This window comes from Triturus cristatus, chromosome 3_1, assembly GCF_964204655.1.
Source record: "Triturus cristatus chromosome 3_1, aTriCri1.1, whole genome shotgun sequence".
In the NCBI taxonomy this organism is placed as follows: domain Eukaryota; kingdom Metazoa; phylum Chordata; class Amphibia; order Caudata; family Salamandridae; genus Triturus; species Triturus cristatus.
Genome location: NC_140583.1, coordinates 729,694,613 through 729,714,750, shown reverse-complemented (window position 1 = coordinate 729,714,750; position 20,138 = coordinate 729,694,613). Strand labels below are relative to the sequence as shown.

Below are 20,138 nucleotides of genomic sequence, written 5' to 3'. Positions count from 1 at the left end.
CCCTACTTGCTTTGAAATCTTCAACTGTTGTTAGAAACAGTGTTTGGATAACCCTTCATTTTTCAATTACTGCACGAATGAATGCTCTGTTTTAAAAGAGTCATGAATCTGCCTTTGACTGCCTATTATTGTAAATCCAACTTTCTTTTGGTGATTCATTGGGGAAATACAGCAGCAACCACATGGTATAGTAACACCTTCATCTGTCAACTAAAGCAATGATGACTGCTCTGTTTTAAAAGCGTCCTACGTCTACCTCTCACCGCAACCACTTACATGTGCTCCCTTTCAATGTGGCCTTACTCAGTGTTCAGTGTTCACTCAGAGCACCAGCTCTCAAGCACTGCCATAGCCATCTAACAACTCCTTCTTAGCCTGGATCCATCAATATGACCTTTGCATCATGGTCAATTGTAGGCCAAAAGACCAAGTTAAGATTTTTGATGATTCAGAGATAAATTCCCTTCTATCAAATTTTACCCCTGTTTTTGTGGACCCCACATAGGTATAAGCGCAAAATCATTTCGAGGAAAGTTGCCCCACATAGGTATAAGCACAAAATCATTCGGAGGAAAGTTGCCCCACATAGGTATAAGCACAAAATCATTCCGAGGAAAGTTGGTTGCCCCACATAGGTATAAGCACAAAATCATTCCGAGGAAAGTTGCCCCACATAGGTATAAGCACAAAATCATTCAGAGGAAAGGTGCAGAGCCTGTCTCACATACAGCCGCACAGTTTCCAATGCCATCATGGACGATGTTCAAGCTGCTTTAAATCAGATGGCCAAGGACTGAGTGATTGAGCCAGTGGAGGCTGGATAGTGGATATCTCTGTGGTCAACACAAGGAAATCTGGAGGCTGACTCAGGTTCTGCGTACCCCGTATTGGGAATATTGTTTTGGACTGTTTTCCACTCCCTAACATTAACCAGTTGATACTGATATTGTTTGGGGGGAAATTGTTTACGAAAATAGACCTACGGAGTGTGCACAATCAAATAAAGCTCCTGCCTCAAAGGCCTTGACTGCATTCATCACAACAGATTGGGCACTCCAATTCACACGGCTGCCATTTAGATTGGTTTTAGCGGCCAGTGCCTTCCAAAAACGTATGGCCTCTGATTTGGCAGGGGTTAAGAACGTCCTCTTCTTCCAAGATGCCATACAAGTCTTTTGGGCCACTGTACCTATGCACAATGATGTTTTACAGCAGGTTTTGAGAAGAATCAGGGACTTGTTGTTGACATTTCACAAAGATAAGTGTAGGCTCATAATGCAAAAGGTAGAGTATTTAGGATATCTCATTACAGGTGATGAGATTAAAGCAAAAGTTGCCATTTTCAACACGAGTCTACCTGATGACAAAGATAAACTGTGTTTTTTCATGGGGTTAGTAGAATACTGCTCCAAATTTGAAAAACGTTTTGCCCCCAAGACAGAACCCTTGGGATTATTACTCAGGGAAGGCAAGAACATTGAATGGGGAGAAAGTCAACAGGTAGCTTTCATAGAGTTAAAGTCTAATATTGCCAATGCTGAGGTTTTGGTTCCTTTTCAAACAAGGTTGAAGACCATCCTCAGTCTTAATGTGGAATACATACTATTTAATGGAGTTTCAGGAGCCTGTGTCAAGGGATTCAGCACTTGTTTATCTTAGAATTTTATTTGCCAGTGGCAGTTGTGCTGCATGGCCTTAAGATGTCACCCAATAAACTACTTCTAAAAACAGTTGGATATATGATTTACCAACTACTACTTTAACAACGAATTCCTAAACTACGAATGCTAAATCACGAGCATTTCCAAACCACTACATTCTTATCAACGACTTCCTAAACAACAAAAAATTTTCATTTGGCTCATTTCCTGAATATACCATTCTACTCTAAATTAAAACGCATGTTTGAAACACGGAATAAAATCAACTAATTAAATTAAACATGTATTTTATATTAAGGTTGTTTCCCGGTTACACAAGCTCTTTTTTTTTATTGTGTTAATAAAGGCTGTTCAGCAAACTTCCCCCTGACTGAGCGCACATCTGTGAAGATAACATACAAAGTGGTGATAGAAAGTCAAAAACTTGTATGCGTGCACCTTAAATTTTACGAAACCAGCAGAGCCTCTAACACAATGGTGGTAGACTATATTGGAAACTACAGAGGAAGAGGGGCGTAGGGTAAGTGGAGACACAGCAGGAGGGGCAGGGGGTTTACAGAGGAGATGAAAGGTGAGGCTTACAGGCATGCTCAGAGAAATGGGGGCGTGTCCGAGCTCTGGATGATAAAATAGGCAGACTGGGTCTCTTCAGACAATCGAGTACTAGTATAAAGTGTCTGCTCATATCTCTAAGTCACCCTTGAAGGTTCACCATGTGAGTCGTGGTATTAATTATTAAACACGTTGTGCTGCTCTACATTGTTGCAGGGCCATTTTTGTCATTTAAAACAATGACGTGTTACGTGTCCTATTTAGCTGAACTGGGTCCTCTACTTGGCATTCTTTTAGACCATTCTAAAGAGGCAGAACATAGACAGTAGGCCACAAGGAACTTGTATTTAATCATTTAGTAAATTACACCGTTAGCTAAAACGGCAATTTTATTATCATTTAAATCCTCCGCCACCACAGTTTTTAGATTCTGCAGAACGCATTAAAACTTTTTTTTTGTGAGGTAGGTACAGTGTAAGCCAATCTTAATTGGGCAACCCTTACTGAACACAAACTCTCCCTCCTTGACGCAAGGCCACTATCACGGCAGCTGCGGCTCTCGCTGATCACGCCTTTCCCTTTGTGATAGTGCCATCTATTGCCAGCTAGGAGGTCGTTTAATTCGTGGTTTAGGGAAGTCGTTGTTCGTGGAAATCGTAGTTAATGATATGGTTCATAAAAAAGGTCGTTATTTGGGATTAGTTGTTCAGGTCAGTCGTTGTAAAGGATTCGTTATTAAGGCTGTTTCCCAACTAGAAGATGGTCGCTGCTTCAATCATTTACAACAGAAAAGATATTAAGATCCAAGAAAAACCCGACTAACAACAGATGTGTCAGGGTGACATGTTGATTCATCAAGGTAAAAACAAAAATGTCCATGAAACCAGATGGCAAAATGGATCTGACTTTCAGCCCTAATCCAAGAATCCCACATCACTGAGTGCCACTGCTTGGTATCACGGCATACCAGAAGAAATACAATCTATACCATATCCAACAAGAAATATAGCTGTATAGGGCCTTACTACAAAAACAATTGAGAGGATGATTACTGGGGTTCTGCGCAGCAACTACCTCTTGCAACAAACGTATCCCATATGAGATTGCAAGAAACAAACTTTCAACTTTTCTTCATTTTCTGCTGAAGGACAGTTAGTAGTGAAGGGTATAGCAGGTTAATAGGTGTTTAAGGATTCAGTATTTCACTAACAGCCAGTGGGATGCTGATGAGCAGCCTTCGTATGACTGCATTTCCCAAGACTGTATGCTAGCCATCCTGCCTGATTCTGGGCCTGTTGAAAGACCGCACTCTCCTATTCCTGTCCCTATGAGAACTTATGGGAGATTTTAAATGCCTCACAAGTCATCACAGCAGAGCAAAAAAATGCTCCTGTTGAGACCTAGCAACCGCAAACCCTTCTCACACAGAAGTATGTTTTCTCTCCCCACAGCCATGCATTACTCTGACACATGAAGCATTCCTCTCCTGGACCCTTCTATTGAAACTCATCCAGCCCCAAACCTAGCTTCTTACACTACTAATTGCCTTCCTGATATAGCTCGTAGGTTACCGCTCTCATTTTCGATTTTACTGGTGGGTTTAATGCTATCAGAAAGACATGCCAGGATGGATTTGGAGCCATCTCCAGAAAATAAATTTTATTCTAGGTGAGGTGATGTAGCGTCAAAGTGGTGTTGAGAACCAAGTTTGAATCTCGGCGTTGGCTCAACATCCAGTGATTCTGGGCAAATCACTTATAATCTCACTGTACCCCCAGAAAATGTGACCTAGTATAATGTAACTAGTGCCTATGTAAAGTTCGCCAATACTTTCAGGTCGTGTTTGCGCTATATGAAGCTGCAAAAAAGGCCTACTCCCTACCCATTTATATCTCACCTAATTATTCATCTTGTATTATAAAGTCGATCACGCTAATCACCATTTTCATACCTCTCTCCCCTAATGCAATCCATCAACGAAGCAGCCAATACTTTTAGATAATGAAAACCAGATGACTGTCAGCCTATACCTCATTGAGTCATACTCAGACACATTCTGACATCCTGCCCTAGCAAGCCCACCGGAGATTTCTCCTGCTCTCTTTATAGGAGCATGCTTAAAGACTCGCAATGCCTCCAATTTTTGTCTTGATGCCTCCTACCAACTTAACTCGATGTGACAACACCCTCTCAGGCCTACCTTTTAAAGAGTCCTTTTTTTTCTCCACCATCTAGAGCATAGGCGAGCCAGAACTATTATATGTCACAACATACCCAACCAATCTCACACATATCAGCCTAGCCCAAGTCTGGGATATCAACTAGTTTCTAATGTCTCTATTTTCTGCCTAACTAAATTACAGATCAGCTCTGCAACACAAAGTGTTCTCTCAATGAAACATGGTGCAACCCTTTCTCCCAACCACTGCTTGACCTTATTATTCCTGTCAGTTCCTGCTGGTTATAGATTCTATGTCAAAACAGACTGAACAAAACTGTTGGTGGGAAAGCTGTAATTTTTAAACAAACCCTATCAAAACTGGCAGTGGGCTAGCACTCATATTTTAAGACTCTGGGACTGATTTATATATTGTCGGACAAGGTACTCCTCGCAACGGCCATAGAGTACCTATACTGCCCACATAATGGTCCGCGCGCCCGATTTTGGTTTGGTTATGGCGGTGATTACTTACTCCGCTGGGCCGCCAAAAAGTGGCTATATGTCCACCCACCTAATTAGGATGACTGGACATATAGCCATTATTTTACTGTCCATCACTGCAAAGCACACACTGGTGGTAAGGGACAGTAAAAAAGGAATAATGCCCCTTGCCATGGGAGATCTCTCCCATGGCGAGGGGGCATTCCTTTTGTATTTTCAAAAAGAAAATCCTGTTTCGGTATTTTCTTTTTTGAAAGTAAAAATATAAAACTGTTTGGTAAAGAGCTGTGTGATGTTGTTGTATCCCTGCACTAAACAGCGGAATGCATTGGCAGGAACAACCGTGACAGCAATTCCTGCCAATGCATTATAAATGACTGAATGCTTGGGGGTCATTTCTAACTTTGGCGGGCGGTCCCTCCACCAGGGGGACGGAGTAGTCTACCCTGTCACCCTGGCAAAACAATGGGCCATCTGCGGAATAATAAATCGGGCTCTCTCTGCCTTTAAAATTAAGTCCAACACATGTAATTTATTCCAATGCATGACAAATGAACTAAATAACAAACACTCACACCCCTGGAAACTTAAGTTCATATGTCATTCTACTGAGAAAAAGAAAAGGTTATTTGCTTGTAGTACTAGTTCTGCTAACCTGCTGTGAGAATGGACCCTGGAACACTTCATTTTAATGTATTTGCCCATATAATTATAATCATAAGGTGAAAAAGTCCATATGTCCCAGCAATGATCAGCACCCTTTTGTAAGCCCATCCAATCCAAGGTTTTTCCAAAATGTAGGCTGTCACACTCCAGAGAGACAACTTCATTGCAGCATCTGAGGTGCAAAAAGCTTAAAACCTGTCAAACGTTGTTATGCTGAAGAGCAACTCACTGTGTGGGTTGCTGTCTACCTGTGCTTACCTAACTAGTTTACTGGTCCCCCCTGGGTACTCCGCGTTCGACAGCACAGCATGGGAGTTGGAGAGATTTCCATGTGTTCTTTGTTCACACATCAACCTTGGTGTGGGCTTGCAGTCGGGCTCCGCCTCACGTCCTTCTCGAGCTTTTAGGCTGTAGAGGGGCTTCCCCTGCTTGTGATGCATTCTACTAGAAATTGACTTTTATGGTGACTACCTGGCAGACGGTGTTTCTACTGTTCAAAGGCACCTAGTCAATTAGGCAGGTGGATCGGTTTTGACTTCAATGAAGGTTTCTAAAATACAGAACTAGAACTACAAGAAAGTAACCTGGTACCTCAGTTGTGTGGATAGGCCTAGTGCCCACAACAGTAAACGGCCCAAAACACAGCATGGATCATCACATTTTTCCTCTCAGAACTCACCCTTTCTATGCAAAGTGGGTAACTGGATTTTGAGCCCCAACTCAGCTGGCACCTGGGAAGACCTACCAAACGTGTACATTTTTACTAACTAGACCAGGGTGGGGTGACCTACTTGGCTCTCACCAGGTTTTTTTTACCCATAATCCCTATCAAACCTCAAACTTAAAATAAAACATTTTCCTCATATTTATGTGATGGAAAGTTGTGGAATTCTTTGAAGAGCCACAAATGTCCTTCCACCCAGCATTTCCCAAGTCTCCCGATAAGAACAGTACCTCAATTGTGTGGGTAGGCCTAGTGCCCGTGGCAGGAAACAGCCTAAAACGCAATATGGATACATCACATTTTTCCACTCACAACTGACCCTTTCTTTGCAAAGTGTGTAGCTGTGGTTTTTGGGCATTCACTCAGCCGGCACACTGGGGAAACCTAGCAAACTTGCACATTTTTAAAACTAGCCATTTTTAAAACTAGCCACTAAAACTAGGTGACTTGTGTGGCTCTCACCAGGTTTTTTTTTACCCAAAATCTTTTGCAAACCTTAAACTTTGACCAAAGAAACACATTTTCTCACATTTCTGTGACAGAAAGTTCTGGAATCTGCAGGGAGCCACAAACTTCCTTCCTCCCAGCATTCCCCAACTCTCCCAATAAAAATGGTACCTCAATTGTGTGGGTAGGTCTAGTGCAAACTGACCCTTTCTTTGCAAAGTGTGTAACTATGACTTTTGGGCCCTAACTTAGTCGGCACCAGGGAAAACCTAGCAAACATGCACATTTTTGAAAACTAGACACCTGGGGGAATCCAGGATGGAGTAACTTCTGTGGCTTCACCATATTTTTTATAAGAATATGATGTAAAGCATCCCGAAGGCATGCTTCCAAGAATTAAGCTGGATAAAAAGTTGCCAATAGGAAGTATTAGGACAAATTCTTGTGACCCACTAATTTCAGACTCAAATGCATTTTCAAATCAATTTTATAATTGCCCAGATCGATTGGGGTTTTTAGTCACAATCCTAAATTGTATGTCTTGATGAAGACCTAGGTAATTGTTCTGATGTGACCAAAATAACTATTGACTGTGTAACTATTCTTGCACCTTGTCACATTCATCAAGTTTTTTGCACTGATATTTATTAAAAATCTCCTTTTAACTCAACCTGGCCATTTTGATGGACTTTATCATAGGACTACACAATCATGTGTGCAGAATTGTGTTTTTCTTTTCTGTGTCTGATGGTTGTTGATACAAATGTTTTACAAAAGGTTTTTGAATATCAAAGATGCAATGTAATCATTGTTAGAAAAAGGAGTCCCATGTAAACAATCATGAATTTCAAATATGTATATTACAACTAGTGATGTTTGATTAGTGACGTCCATAACACCAATCTATCTTAATTTATGAAAATATTACACTCACTACCTACATCCCAAGGGTCCAAATACTGGTTCCCACAGACAGCTGTAGCAGATGCTTAATACCTGATACTTCCTCACTTAAATATCAATGTAACAAAAAAATTGAAGATGGTACAAAAGTAATAACAAGCACTGGGAAAGCCAATATGTTTCGTCTTTGTGACCTACTGGCTTTGGCAATGTTTTTTTAAACTTGCTGCACAGCATCTAAGATGCTGTGGAGCAATGCTGTGCAGCGTAGCTAAAGTGAAAAAAAAAAAGCCTTTAAAAAGGATAGCCCTTTAAGCGGACGATGTCTTGTTCTTTATGTCGGATCCCTGGGTATCTGGGCCACGGGTGCTGTAGATCCTGCGGATCTTCGGGGAAACCTCCGGGCTCTACGCTAATCCGTCCAAGTCCACTCTGTTTCCTATTTGCGGAGACCAGCGATCTCAGGCCTAGGCCTCGCAGCTGATCATTGCGGAGGCGAGTTTCCGATATCTCGGGGTGCATATTGCGTGATGCCTTACTGAAGCTTGGGCCTGTAATATTGCCCCACTGTTTCCAACAGTTCGAGATGAGACGACGGTCTGGTCTCAGCTCCCCCTCTCGTTATACGGCAGATCCGCCATATTCAAAATGGTATCTCTGCCGCGCGTGCTTTATCGGCTACAAAATGATCCCTTTACGATTCCCCTGTCGTGGTTTCGTCAAATCAATGCGCTGTTGAATCGGTTTCTCTGGGGGGAAAGTGCGGTCATGGTGGCACTGGCCACGTGTATCCAATCTACGTACTGCAGCGGGATCGCCGCAGCCGATGTCCAGGCTTATTATTGGGCATCGCATCTTCTTGTGATAAACGACTGGTGGTGTGGCTCCTGGGCGGATACTGCCTACGCAGTAGAACGAATCTTCCTGGATGAAACACCACTGCTTCATTTCTTATACAGTTCCTCGTCACTAGCGGACCTTCCCCCGGCTTATCGGCTCGTCATTCAGATCTGGAGGCGAGTGGTCAGACAAATGGGGTGGTGGGGCAGACTGACCGCGGCGATGCCCCTGTGGCATGGCTCACGCCTTAGATCAGTCTCAACACTTGAGGGGTTCCGTAGATGGGATGATATCGGGATCTCTGCGTTGGGTGACATAACGCAGGGGTCTACTCTCAAATCCTTCAAAAAGCTGCAAAACGATTTTCACCTCCATAAAACGCAATTCCACAAATACCTGCAGCTCCGACATGCTATTCCCCTCTCCTACCAGGCCTCACAACTCTTCCAGAGTTTCACCCGCTGGAAGGTCGATGGCTCATGGGGGACTTAGGTGCGCATAAAATCCGACAGATTTACCAAACGATCACTACACACTCCACCACCACTTTACACCGTACTTGGGCGACATGGGAGGCGGATGTTCCCACACTTACAGACGATGATTGGGCTGAGGCGTTGGCAGTCCCCGGTATTCAGCTGTTTCTACCCGATACAGGTTGATTCAGTTTAAGTACCTTCATAGAGTATATTAGACTCGTTCATGCCTGTATAAAATGAGTGCCGTTTCATCCCCCGTGTGTCTCCGCTGTGAGTCGGAGGAGGGATCCTTTCTTCATGCAGCACTTCTGGTCAGGTGTACGGTCTTGTCTAGGGCAGGTTTTGGCGTGGGATATTCCCGCTGAACCTAGGCTGATCCTTCGGCATGGCACCGACGATATAGGGGGAAACAGATCTAAGCGCCATTTATTGTTTCTGGGACTCACACTTGCCAAACGTGACATTGCTCAACACTGGAAAGATACATCCCCGCCCAGTATAGGGGTCTGGAAGAGGGTGATGGACCGCTGTATGTCGGCTGAGGTTGTGGTCTTTTAGGCACATGGCTGCCCGCAGAAGCATAAGAATATTTGGGCACGCTGGGCCACCTGCAGGGGTATTGACTTGTCACTATTGGGGCCCACGCCATCCAGAGATCCCTTAGATAGATTGGTTGTGAGTAATTCACTGGTTTGAGGAAATCAAGGTGTGCAGGGGAGGGAGGGCATATCTGCTTGTAGTTCATGTGCTGTGGTATATAGGGTGTGTGGTGTGTGGGTGGGGGGTGGGGGATTGGGTCTGATGTTCAGCAGACCTTTCTGGTGCCTTGGATTTGTACGATTGGTGCCTTGGATTTGTACGATTTGATTATTGCGTGTTTGATGCTCACTGGGCTTCGCCCATTTGGTACCTTGGAAGATTTGTTGTAAAAAAAAAAAGCCTTTAATGAGGCTATATGAGTCATTTCGCAGAATCGCATAACACAAACATAAGATTGGCAAGCAGGGTCACAAATAAGAAGTCGGCAAATGAGATTGACAAGCCAACCAGTGGTAAGCAATAAGTGGGCTTCAAGCCCCTCTATTTTCTGGGTAAGCAAAATATGCCTCGCAATAGACAGCCCATACACTGCCAAGTAGGCTCGACCTAAAGCGGACAGAAATGTTGGTGCCTCAAACTTACCTACAGTTGCCATCTATTTGTAAGAAATTCTCAAACAACAGTGTATTAAGCTTCCTTTTATGCCAGGACACGTTTTGGCAAGACCTGTTTTCTCTGATTAAAGCACTTCCATCCAGACCCATATGCATGCATTCCCTCTGACATAATTTTGAAAACTGAACTGGATGTTGGCAGATGGTAACCCTACCAATATGCAGCACATAGTGATGGATACACAAATGTATATATTTTTTCTGCTAGATTATGCCAGCTTTAGTTGAGCAGCAAAAAACATTGCTAGATATTTTCTTGAACTTGGTTATATCTGGTGATATTTTTCTAATAAAATTATCATTTCACGTTGTTCTTTCATCTTCTAGGATTAAATGAGGAGGGGGCTTTCTTTGGTAAAAAATAAACATAAAACACACACACACAGGGACTAATTCACAAACATTCATGTGGACCAAAAGGCAAAAAATGCTATCTGCAGAGGAAAATGGCAAATTGTGATTCGCACAATCCGCTTCTTTGCCCATTTGACGTATTTTCAGCCGTAGTAAGGTTTAGTGTTCAAAGCGTATTACTAGGGTAGTGGCTACAATCTGTAACTTGATGGATATTAACAAACGTTCCCATTTGTCTTCACTTCCAATATGTACACTTAACTTTAGTGATATTAAACAGGCTCTGAAGGCAGCTTCTTCCCACCTGGGAAAACCACTCCTTAGGATGTAGGTGACAGAAAACAAAGTTGTGATGAATTATCTCTTAAAAACGTGCCCTTTCATGGCGCGCTAACTGCTGGTGTAAAATCTGCCAAACTGGAGAATAATTAGAAATCTATGATTTTTCTACCTATTGCTTGAATTAAATAAGAAATTGGAAATCTCAATTTTTAAGAGGGATCCTATGATGGGTATATTTTCAACGTTTAAAATTAACTTTGTCAAACAGCCCCCACCTGGTCGGTGAAGGCAAGAGAGGAGCCTCCCATCCAGGGGCGCCCCACCGCTCTCGGAGCAGTTCGAAAACTGAAAAATAAAATGTTAATAACCCAATGTTATCATCATTTTATTTTCCTGTACTGGCTCAGTTGGCTTACATTCTAGGGGTGGGGCGGGCCTCAGCTGGACTGGCCAGAGCAGGGGGAGGGGGGAATGGTGGGCATTCTCTTGTGTGAATGACGGTTTGGCAATCCATCTTGGGCCGCCATACAGTCATGAGCACTTAGCATTTTCTCCACCTGGCTGTAATGCACAGCTGGGTGGAGAACATGCACAGGCTCCCACTCCCCGTCTGAGCGCTTAACCAGGGTACACAGACCAATCATGATGCTGCTGGCATGCTGGAGACAGCAGTGTTGTGATTGGCTGTGGGAGTCTGGGAGCTTCCGTGATGCTGGAAGTCAGAAGAGAAGAGGACGGAGGAGAGGCGGCAGCAGTACCCAGGTAAGTGCTATATCTTTTTTTCATTCCTCTCCCTCCACCTCACCACCCCCATTCGGTAGCAGCCGCCATTGATCCTATCAACCAGACAACAATGTTTTACACGCTCAATCCAGCATACCTGCTTCTGGCGGGAGACGATGTTCTCCAGCTCCTGCTCCTTGCTCCTCAACTCCTTCTGTAGTAATGTGTTTCTACCATTGTGCTTTGAAGAATCCTGTGGGAGAGGGGCAGAGACACACATCCATATTGTCAACATGATTGAGGAGCAAGAGTGAAGCATTCAGGACATGTGAGGCCAGTGCCGGGCGCGACACCTTTTTGATCAGCCTGGCTTCCTGGAAGTAGGGAGCAAAAGGTGATACCGAGATGGCAACTGAGAACCTGCACATCAGGTGCCAGCAAAAGAGTTGAGCAGCAGCAGAAAATACCCAGAATCTAAAAATGCCTTGGCATGCTGGTGCAGTGCTATTTTATGACCTTTTATCGTAAGCATGTGCAACAAAAAGAAAAACAGGAAAAAAAGAAAACATTCTGTCACCCGAACATGGCCGCTTCAAAATAACAATTTAAATTTTTCAAAAACATTCACATATAGCTATGTTTTTCTGACAATGAGCCTGTCAGTTGTTCCATGCATTTTATTATTATTTTTATTACTATTGGAGGCAAGAATAAATCACTACCTAAGCAAGCAAAGGAGTCATAGTTAGCTGTACTGTTGCAATGTCACTTAAATACTTTATAACATGAACTTTAAAAAGAAGTGCAGTCAAAATAAATAGCCAGTATTTAAAGTTAATATAAAAAAACACAGTTTGAACCAGCTTTGTAACAAAAGAGAAAGGAACTATTTTAGTCGGACGTGAACAATGTGCACAGGCTTTGTGCAGTCACTCAAAGAGAACGGAGCCAATAGGCAAAGTGGGCTGACCACTGCCCTCTGCTGAATACTATTGTTGGTAAATTTAACAGATCAATGGATGAAGCCCACTGTTTAAAAACTCCTCTATGTTTGTATGTATGTTATGGGTGATTCTTCAGGAAAAACATATAGTCTGTGGAAGAGCTCAAGCGGTCTCAAAGGTCAGACCTAAAAAGTCGTGAATCACCAAAAACTGGGGTATTGGCGCATTTGACAATACCCTGGTGCACATGCCCTTGTATCACCGACCCACATTTACCTTTTGCAGAATGATGATTGGCCTCATGGTCTGAAACGCACAATTTACCTGCTGGGCAATAAGGGGGGGTTAAGTGACAGAGATCACTTATGAAAAAGATTAATGCCAGTGAAGTGATGATCCCTGAGACTGGGGACAGAGAGTAGGTTAGCGCATAATGACATGTATTAGATGAGGAGACGGCGAATAAGGGAGCCGCTGGCAGGAAAGCACACGATGCAAAAACAACAGTTGATGGACAGAATGCAGAACAATGTCATACATTCACCCCAGTACGTAGATCTGGGCCTAAATCCATCGTTTTTTTGCTCACCATGCCATTCCAGTTTGAACCCAGCCATATGCATATCAGTCTTGACCCTGTGCCTCATGGGAACAGTCCAGCCCGAACTGCCAAGCCAGGTCCTCCCTGGACTGGAAACAAGCATCCTGGGACCGGTTTCAGGGTTTCACGAGACAGGAAGCATAGCTACACACATGGGCCTTACAGGGTTCTTGCGGGCCTTCCCAACTCGGAGAGGCCCTGCATTGATTATTTGACTTTGACGTTTGCTTGCATTGGGATAGACAGTATGTCACTCAACATCGCCTGGACCTAGGATCAGGAAGTAATGGAAATATCATGGGAAATTAGGATTAGGCACAGGAAGCATCTGCAGTGAAAAGAGGAAGTATTGGCAGAATAAGGGGTTAGGGAAGAAGATGGAAAGCAAAGTGGGAATGAATGGATAAAGGAACAAAACACGACCTGTCCATTCTGGTCAATCATGACCTTTCCCCTGGTACTGTCTCCCCAGTGGTGACTGTGTTTATCAGAATCAGCCTGGGTGGAGTTACCTTACCTTGCCCAGTAAACGCTCCTTCTCGATTTTAATCTGCTGCTCCATCTCTTCATAAAGGCTGCGCACTTCTCGCCCATGGTCTGTCTCTTTTCTGAAAAGGGGAAGAATGGCCATCAGGCGGGTTTTCATAGGGTTCAGGAGAAGAAAAAATTAAAAACACTCCTACACTAGAGAAATGAAAGTTGAAAATGATGGGAAAGATAGGAAGTAAGTGTAACCCTTCATGAAGAATTAACACCGTTGTCTTCCAGTTGCATCTTACCCTTTAACTTCCCCGCCACAATTATTGCAGTGCGCACATCCGAAGATTTCATGGCAAAGTGCATGTTGTGATTTCAGTAATGTTGTCACACACATGACTACCTCATGTAAGCAGTTATTCTAAATTACATCACTGATGCCAACAAATGTATTTCTATGCTATGATGTTGATTGACTGTAGGCAGAAATGGATGACTTACATAGATTGAGAAGGTCTACGCGTAGGACACAGTAACTGTGCTGCAGTAAATAAATCACAGATGAATTGAATGTCTGACCATAAAGAGAGTGGCTTGATGAATGCAGTATGGCAGTGGCAGTAGTTGGGTGATTGCTGGGTTACAGCTAATGGAGTCAGGGAGAATTCGTTCACAGTGGATGTGCTGCAGGAATGCACCGGGAATCTGGGTCACAAACACTGTTGTGATGATGTAAAGTTAATCATTAACTGAAAACGGCATAACAAAACATAGGATGACATAACCTGGCATGCTATGAATGCACCCAGTGATTGAAGTTGATAGTCAATGTTCCATTGCATAACACATGGAGACCTGGCTGTTTCATTTGGACATGATTTTTGTATTTGAAACTTCAGTCAAATATTTCATCCCCCTCCAAAGCTCCTCACCGTTTCAGAGCCTGCTCCATGGTTTCCTTCTCGTGATGCACTTCCCTGATATAGGAGGAAACTCGATACAGAAATTCTTCAAAATTGGCAAGAAGCTCCGGTCGATCCTTCCGAAGCCGGGCCCAAAGCTCCCTCACTTCTCTCTGACTAGGAACAAAACGAAAAAGGCAAGGTGGGCTCATTTGAATTAGCAGATTCTTACAGTACACTTACCTAGACCTTGAACTGAAGCTGGGGTCATGTAATGACCCTCCATTGGAAAATTACAATAGAGGTTTGAGAGATGTCTTATTGTGTATGGTTTAAGGTCAAGCAGCATCTGCACATTTAGAACCTCTAACCCTATTCCCATTGATCAGTGACTTGAAACAAGCCTTTGGTTGCAAGGTCAAATGCATTCTTGAGCTATCATGGTGCTGGAATCACCAAGAGTGCTGACATGCTCTATAACTTCTTAGGGCTTGATTACAAGTCTAGCAGACCACAGACCCCCAGACTTGAAGGTGGCACGGTGGTGGTGGTCCCCTGACTGCCCTATTATAATTAGGATAGTCGGGCTGTCTTATCACCACTGCAGGCCCCATTCCCTGGCGGTTGTGCAGTGGTGTAGAGGCAGAAATATGCTTGGCAGGACCACCGTGGTCCTGCCAAGCATATTACAAGTTTCTTCTCCTCCACGGTTTTCATGGTGGTTCCATGCCTCACGCCATATGGATGCACATGTTGTGCCCCCCTTGTGTGCATGAACTCCAGCAAATTCAATAACCAATCAATTAAACATTCTGGTATCCTTAGTAAAACTGGTCGTGGTTCATAGTGGCGCCAGTTTTACAGATAGACCTGTTCCTTATGGATTTACAAATATTCATTTCATGATTTTCTGATGACACAGAGAACATTCATCTGTGAAAAGGCAGGGCTGGGATGATATCGGGTACAGGCCCACTGGGGAAGAGTGTCTACGTTTCGACCCTGGTGCAATGAGGGTAATTTATATCCTCTGCAGGCGGGTCTTCCTCAGAACGGGGGGAGGGGAGGCAACCTAGGGTGAGGTACAGTCAGGATACAGCCCCTGAGGTGCCACTATGAACCACAACCAGTTGTACTAAGGATACCAGAATGTGTAATTGATTGATTTATTGAATTTGCCATTTGGATTCCCCTCCTTTATATCTGTCCTACTTCACGAGCACTTTCCTTTTCCACACTCCCTTTGGAGTAACTTCTTTCTCTATTCGGAGCATTGAATATGGTGATGTGTTATAAAAGTAACTAAATAATAAACAGTCACTATTGGAGCGATATTTTGTGCCTTTGTGTCTTTTGAGGATATACTTGTTTGCATTGTAAAGAAAATGGTGGTACATTAATGACACAATGCTAATTCTATATGTACCAGATGCCCTTTGACTAATGAATGTTTTTCATAACTGAATTGTGGCTTAAAAGAAGTCTAGGACTGTTGTTTCCTATACCAATCGTTACCCAGGTCCGTGGACAATTGTGGGTTACCCCATTATATCATAATGGATGCTCACCATAGCACCACGGATGCCTGGATTATGCCAGTAATGCCCACCATTATACTAGGGCCACAGTTGTGCCAAGGCTGGAAACCAGAAGGATCAGGGATAAGACCACATATCAGTCATAACCATTAATATGCCAGGAATAGGTACATACAGGCCAGTCATGCTCAGAGTAAGAATATGATGGCTGCCAGCATACCACAACTAGACCAAAAATACTAAAATAGTCAAGGATGACCATAATGATGCCATTGGCACTATTATGTCAGGAATGGACACAATTATGCCAAATATAACACTCTTATGATGGGGCTAGCATATATATTTGGCGGTCCTTGGCACCAGGCATAGTTTCAGGAAGCAATAGTGTTTATTATGGGCAAACACATAAATGTTGATGAATCTCTTAATTTTCTCTGATCTGGATCATACCCTGTTCTCCCCAGGTCTTGAGCTGATCATGCATCTAACTGACACATTTTCACTCTGACTCCTGCAGTCCCGCACTTTGGTGGGTCAGCACTGATTACAGCTCAGGCTACTGCTGCCATACTTTTTTGATGGTGCACTGTTCACACACATGTTGTGAGTGATAAAGGAGAGACTTCAACATGGTCAATCTCCTTGTGGCTTAATTATATTGAGATTGGATACAGACTGTCATGTAGCAGGTCCTATAAGCTGGCACAGTGTGAGTTTGAGTGTTAGTATGAGTTACTATGATAAGTTTGGCTGGCTGTCACTCTTAGGGTCTTGAGATGATCAGTGCTGCCTTCTTTAATATGCACCTACTCTGAAATTGATACTGGGCTTGACTTCACCTCAGAGAGCTACTTTGAAGGTACTGGCGAGCTGCCAGTAGCTCCCGAGCTACTCGTTGGAGACCCCTGGTCTGGAGGAAACGCATGGGCTAGACCTGGCACTCTTCCGTCTCTCTCATGTGAGCCATGGCACTGACTGAAATTAGAGCACCTAAAACAATACTTCTTTCAGCACGTCCTACTGTTCTTCTCAGGAATGTCTTGGCCATAAGCTGCCAACACTGCTGAAAAGTGCTAATTAATATCGGCTTACAAAAATCCTCTTATTCTCAGGTGCGAGGATTTTGCACTTTAACACAGGTGGATTGTTGGCAGTGTTTGGAACTCAATGAGGTATGGCTGGACACTAATCCCAGGTGCTTACTAACAGGGTTTATAGGAATGTGAATTTAAACTCTCTTCTCCATCACTGAGTGGCTACATGAACTTCAGTCGTATTGATGACGAAAGAAACAGACTAGAGGTACCCTAATGCACTGGCACTAAGACTGAAAGCATACGAGCAACTTATCCAGTAGATAGCTTCTTGTATTTAAGCATATGCAGTAGCCTCAGGGAAATTTCTTTTCTGTGCTAGTCATTTCCGCTTGGCAATTTTATCTTTTTACTGGAGACAGATGTGCACAACTGCTCGTTTTGTGTTGTACCAACTCCTGAGTTTTTACCAAACTTCACCAACAGCTCCCTAAATCCTAAATCCTTCACAGGTAGGATATCCGGCATTCCATCTGCTGATCCCTGAGACTTTGATATCGCAAACATCCTTTTTGTAACTTACTCTACTTTTAAGGTTTAATGGTGAACTGATCGCAACAGTAGTTGTCAAGTGTTCACATTCCTAAAACACAGCAACTGTTCCAGAAGACAAAGGTACTATACAACAGACGAAAAAATTCACAAGGTCTAAAGTGTCTTAAAAAAAATAAAAAGCTTACTCAACCTAATCCTTTTTATGTCAGCGAAAGCTGCCTCCCTGTTAAATACCTATTGTGAACTTACAGTGGACTTCGAGCCACACACTGCTTACCATTGCTTGGTTTTACTGTCACTCACATTTGGTTGTTTCTTATTCGATGACTTGCTGGAATTTAATGTACACTTTTGAGATACAGTAAGATATAGGTTTGCTTTTTCTCCAGTTTTTTTTAAATGTGTTCTTCTTTGACTTTTCTTTAAACAACATTTTACAAACAAATATTGGCAAAGGCAACAGCTCTAACATAATATAGCTGAGATCTACCGCCTTTCCTGATGCTTGCTATCTCAGGCAGACCTCTTCAAAGTCTTCCCTTTTTTGTAACTTGTGGATTGAATACTAGCATGGGATTCAAATCCACAAATTCGGACCAGTAGAACGAAGTAAGTAAACTTTCAACACTGCAAGTTCTGGTATTTGGACTTTGTTTCGCCTTTTTTTTGGCGGATGGACATTTGCACTGCCACAGCTAATTGAACAGTGATGTTGTGGGGGGGGGGGGCAAAGTGCCTATGGTCAGCGGGAGGGGAGAAGTGGGGACACTTGTAGGGGGGGCACCTTCGTAATACAGAAAAAATACAAATGCAATCACTGTGGGGCAAACACCATCACTCGCAGAGAGTGTGTTGGTGTTTGCACCGCAGTGAAATATCCACAAATCGCCAGTTCTGCACAGGCATGCCAATGGAAACAATGCCATTATGCCTGGCTTTAAAGGAATACTGAATGGTAATGGGAAGCCATACAAGTAAATAGTAAGGGAATTAATATGCATTTGTGTGGAAACAAAGCACGGTCCAATAATATTAGTGTAGGTTAAAAGGTTAGGTGAAAATTGCACTGTCCAGCCATACCTACAAATCTATGTAAGTTAATGAATGACTTCCTCCCATCTGTGCTGCTGCCAGAAAAAGGCAAACACCATAAAGTATCTAGTTATGTAAGACACTTTTACAGCATTACAATGACATGTGTGTGCCCATGAAAGTTCTTGCTAAGGCAGCTGGATAAATAAATATAATGATCTCAGCTGGTGGAGGGCAAGCACTTCTTTGTGGAAGCGGACAACTTCTACCCAATCAAAACGTACTCCTGGCACTCAACAGCTGAGTGAAGCCAAAGGCCTTCTCCAGTGTTACTCACATCATTGTGTGACGACAGCTGCACTGTCAAGCCAGACCGTAAAAACCTAACATGGTTCGAGTAGCAAGAATGTGAAAGTAACAGCAATATCCTGTAGGAAAGGATGGACATTAAAAGTGAAAAACCCTACTGTTCATGGAGGCAATGCCGAGTGATACGCCAAAAACCCTTAATTACTTAAAAAGCAAGGAGGTAGAAGGTATCCGGCTGGAAAAAGGCAGATAAAAGTAACAAACATGATGAATTGGAAAAGGCAACCTGAAAACATGGCACATAAGCCATGGATTGTCATTTTGCTCGAAGATTTTAGATAGCTTGCTAAAACTATAGATGCACAGATACCTGGACACATGACACAGACCTCTTGAAGTCTATCTAAACCCACCATTATGACGAAGGCCAAAATAAGAAAGCAGATTCTGGTGCAATCTGGGTAGTCCCTCCACATGTGAGCCTGATGTCTCAGTCCCTCCATGTGGGAGAGCTTCCTAGGTAAGCGTCAACTTGACAACATGAGTATAATAAGTTGAAGCCCCAAAAACAGTACAGAACCAAGCTACTTGTACGTTAATATGAGAACCAGCATCCTGCACATTTGTTTGGGAACAAAGGGCAGGTGTAGGGATACTCCCAATGCCAGGGAGATGAGTGACCCCTGGTTAAGACCTCGATAGACTCTTAGGCTACTCTCATCTGAACACTTTAGGTGCACAATGTACCTGCAGTATGAGTATAAATCAAATTTAATGTCCACAGATTTCCCCGTGAGCTCACACCTAACAACTCTTGAGAATTCACCAACATCATCTTATTATTTATGTAATTCTATCACTTTCACTCTACTCTTCATGCTCCTAGAATTTAACGCTAAGAACAGACCACTCTGTAGCGTCCAGGCCTGGCTGGACACTAGCTGCGCGGAGGCTAGGCCTCAGGCGTGGCTATGCAGCAGGAACGGACACTGACACACAGTTCTGGGTACTGAGCTAAGACCCCGAGTGGTCTTACGCCCCTTTTATTTAACCCCTCGGGCGAGCCCACCCTCCGGGTTGCATGCGTGCGTTATGTGAACGGGCCGGGTGGCACCGTTACTACATCCCTCCAATCTTTTAGATACTAAGGTCCTTCACATTTGCAACCTCAGTCCTTCTTTACGCACCACACAAAGTCCTTTAGCCTTCTGCTGGGGACAGGGTTCAGCCGGAGAC

At 43.4% G+C, this 20,138-nt stretch overlaps 1 protein-coding gene across 3 annotated transcripts in view; it reads right to left on the bottom strand.

The window, feature by feature from the left end:
• The window catches only part of CRACR2B (calcium release activated channel regulator 2B), a 351,421-nt gene that overhangs the window by 57,428 nt on the left and 273,855 nt on the right, over positions 1-20,138 (bottom strand). For all 3 annotated transcript variants that reach the window (XM_085644880.1, XM_085644882.1, XM_085644881.1), the window contains 3 exons: positions 14,462-14,608; positions 13,570-13,660; positions 11,665-11,760 (listed from right to left, as the gene is read on the bottom strand). In XM_085644880.1, coding sequence (XP_085501006.1) covers positions 11,665-11,760; positions 13,570-13,660; positions 14,462-14,608 — 334 coding nt within the window. The remainder of the gene's footprint in view (positions 1-11,664; positions 11,761-13,569; positions 13,661-14,461; positions 14,609-20,138) is intronic.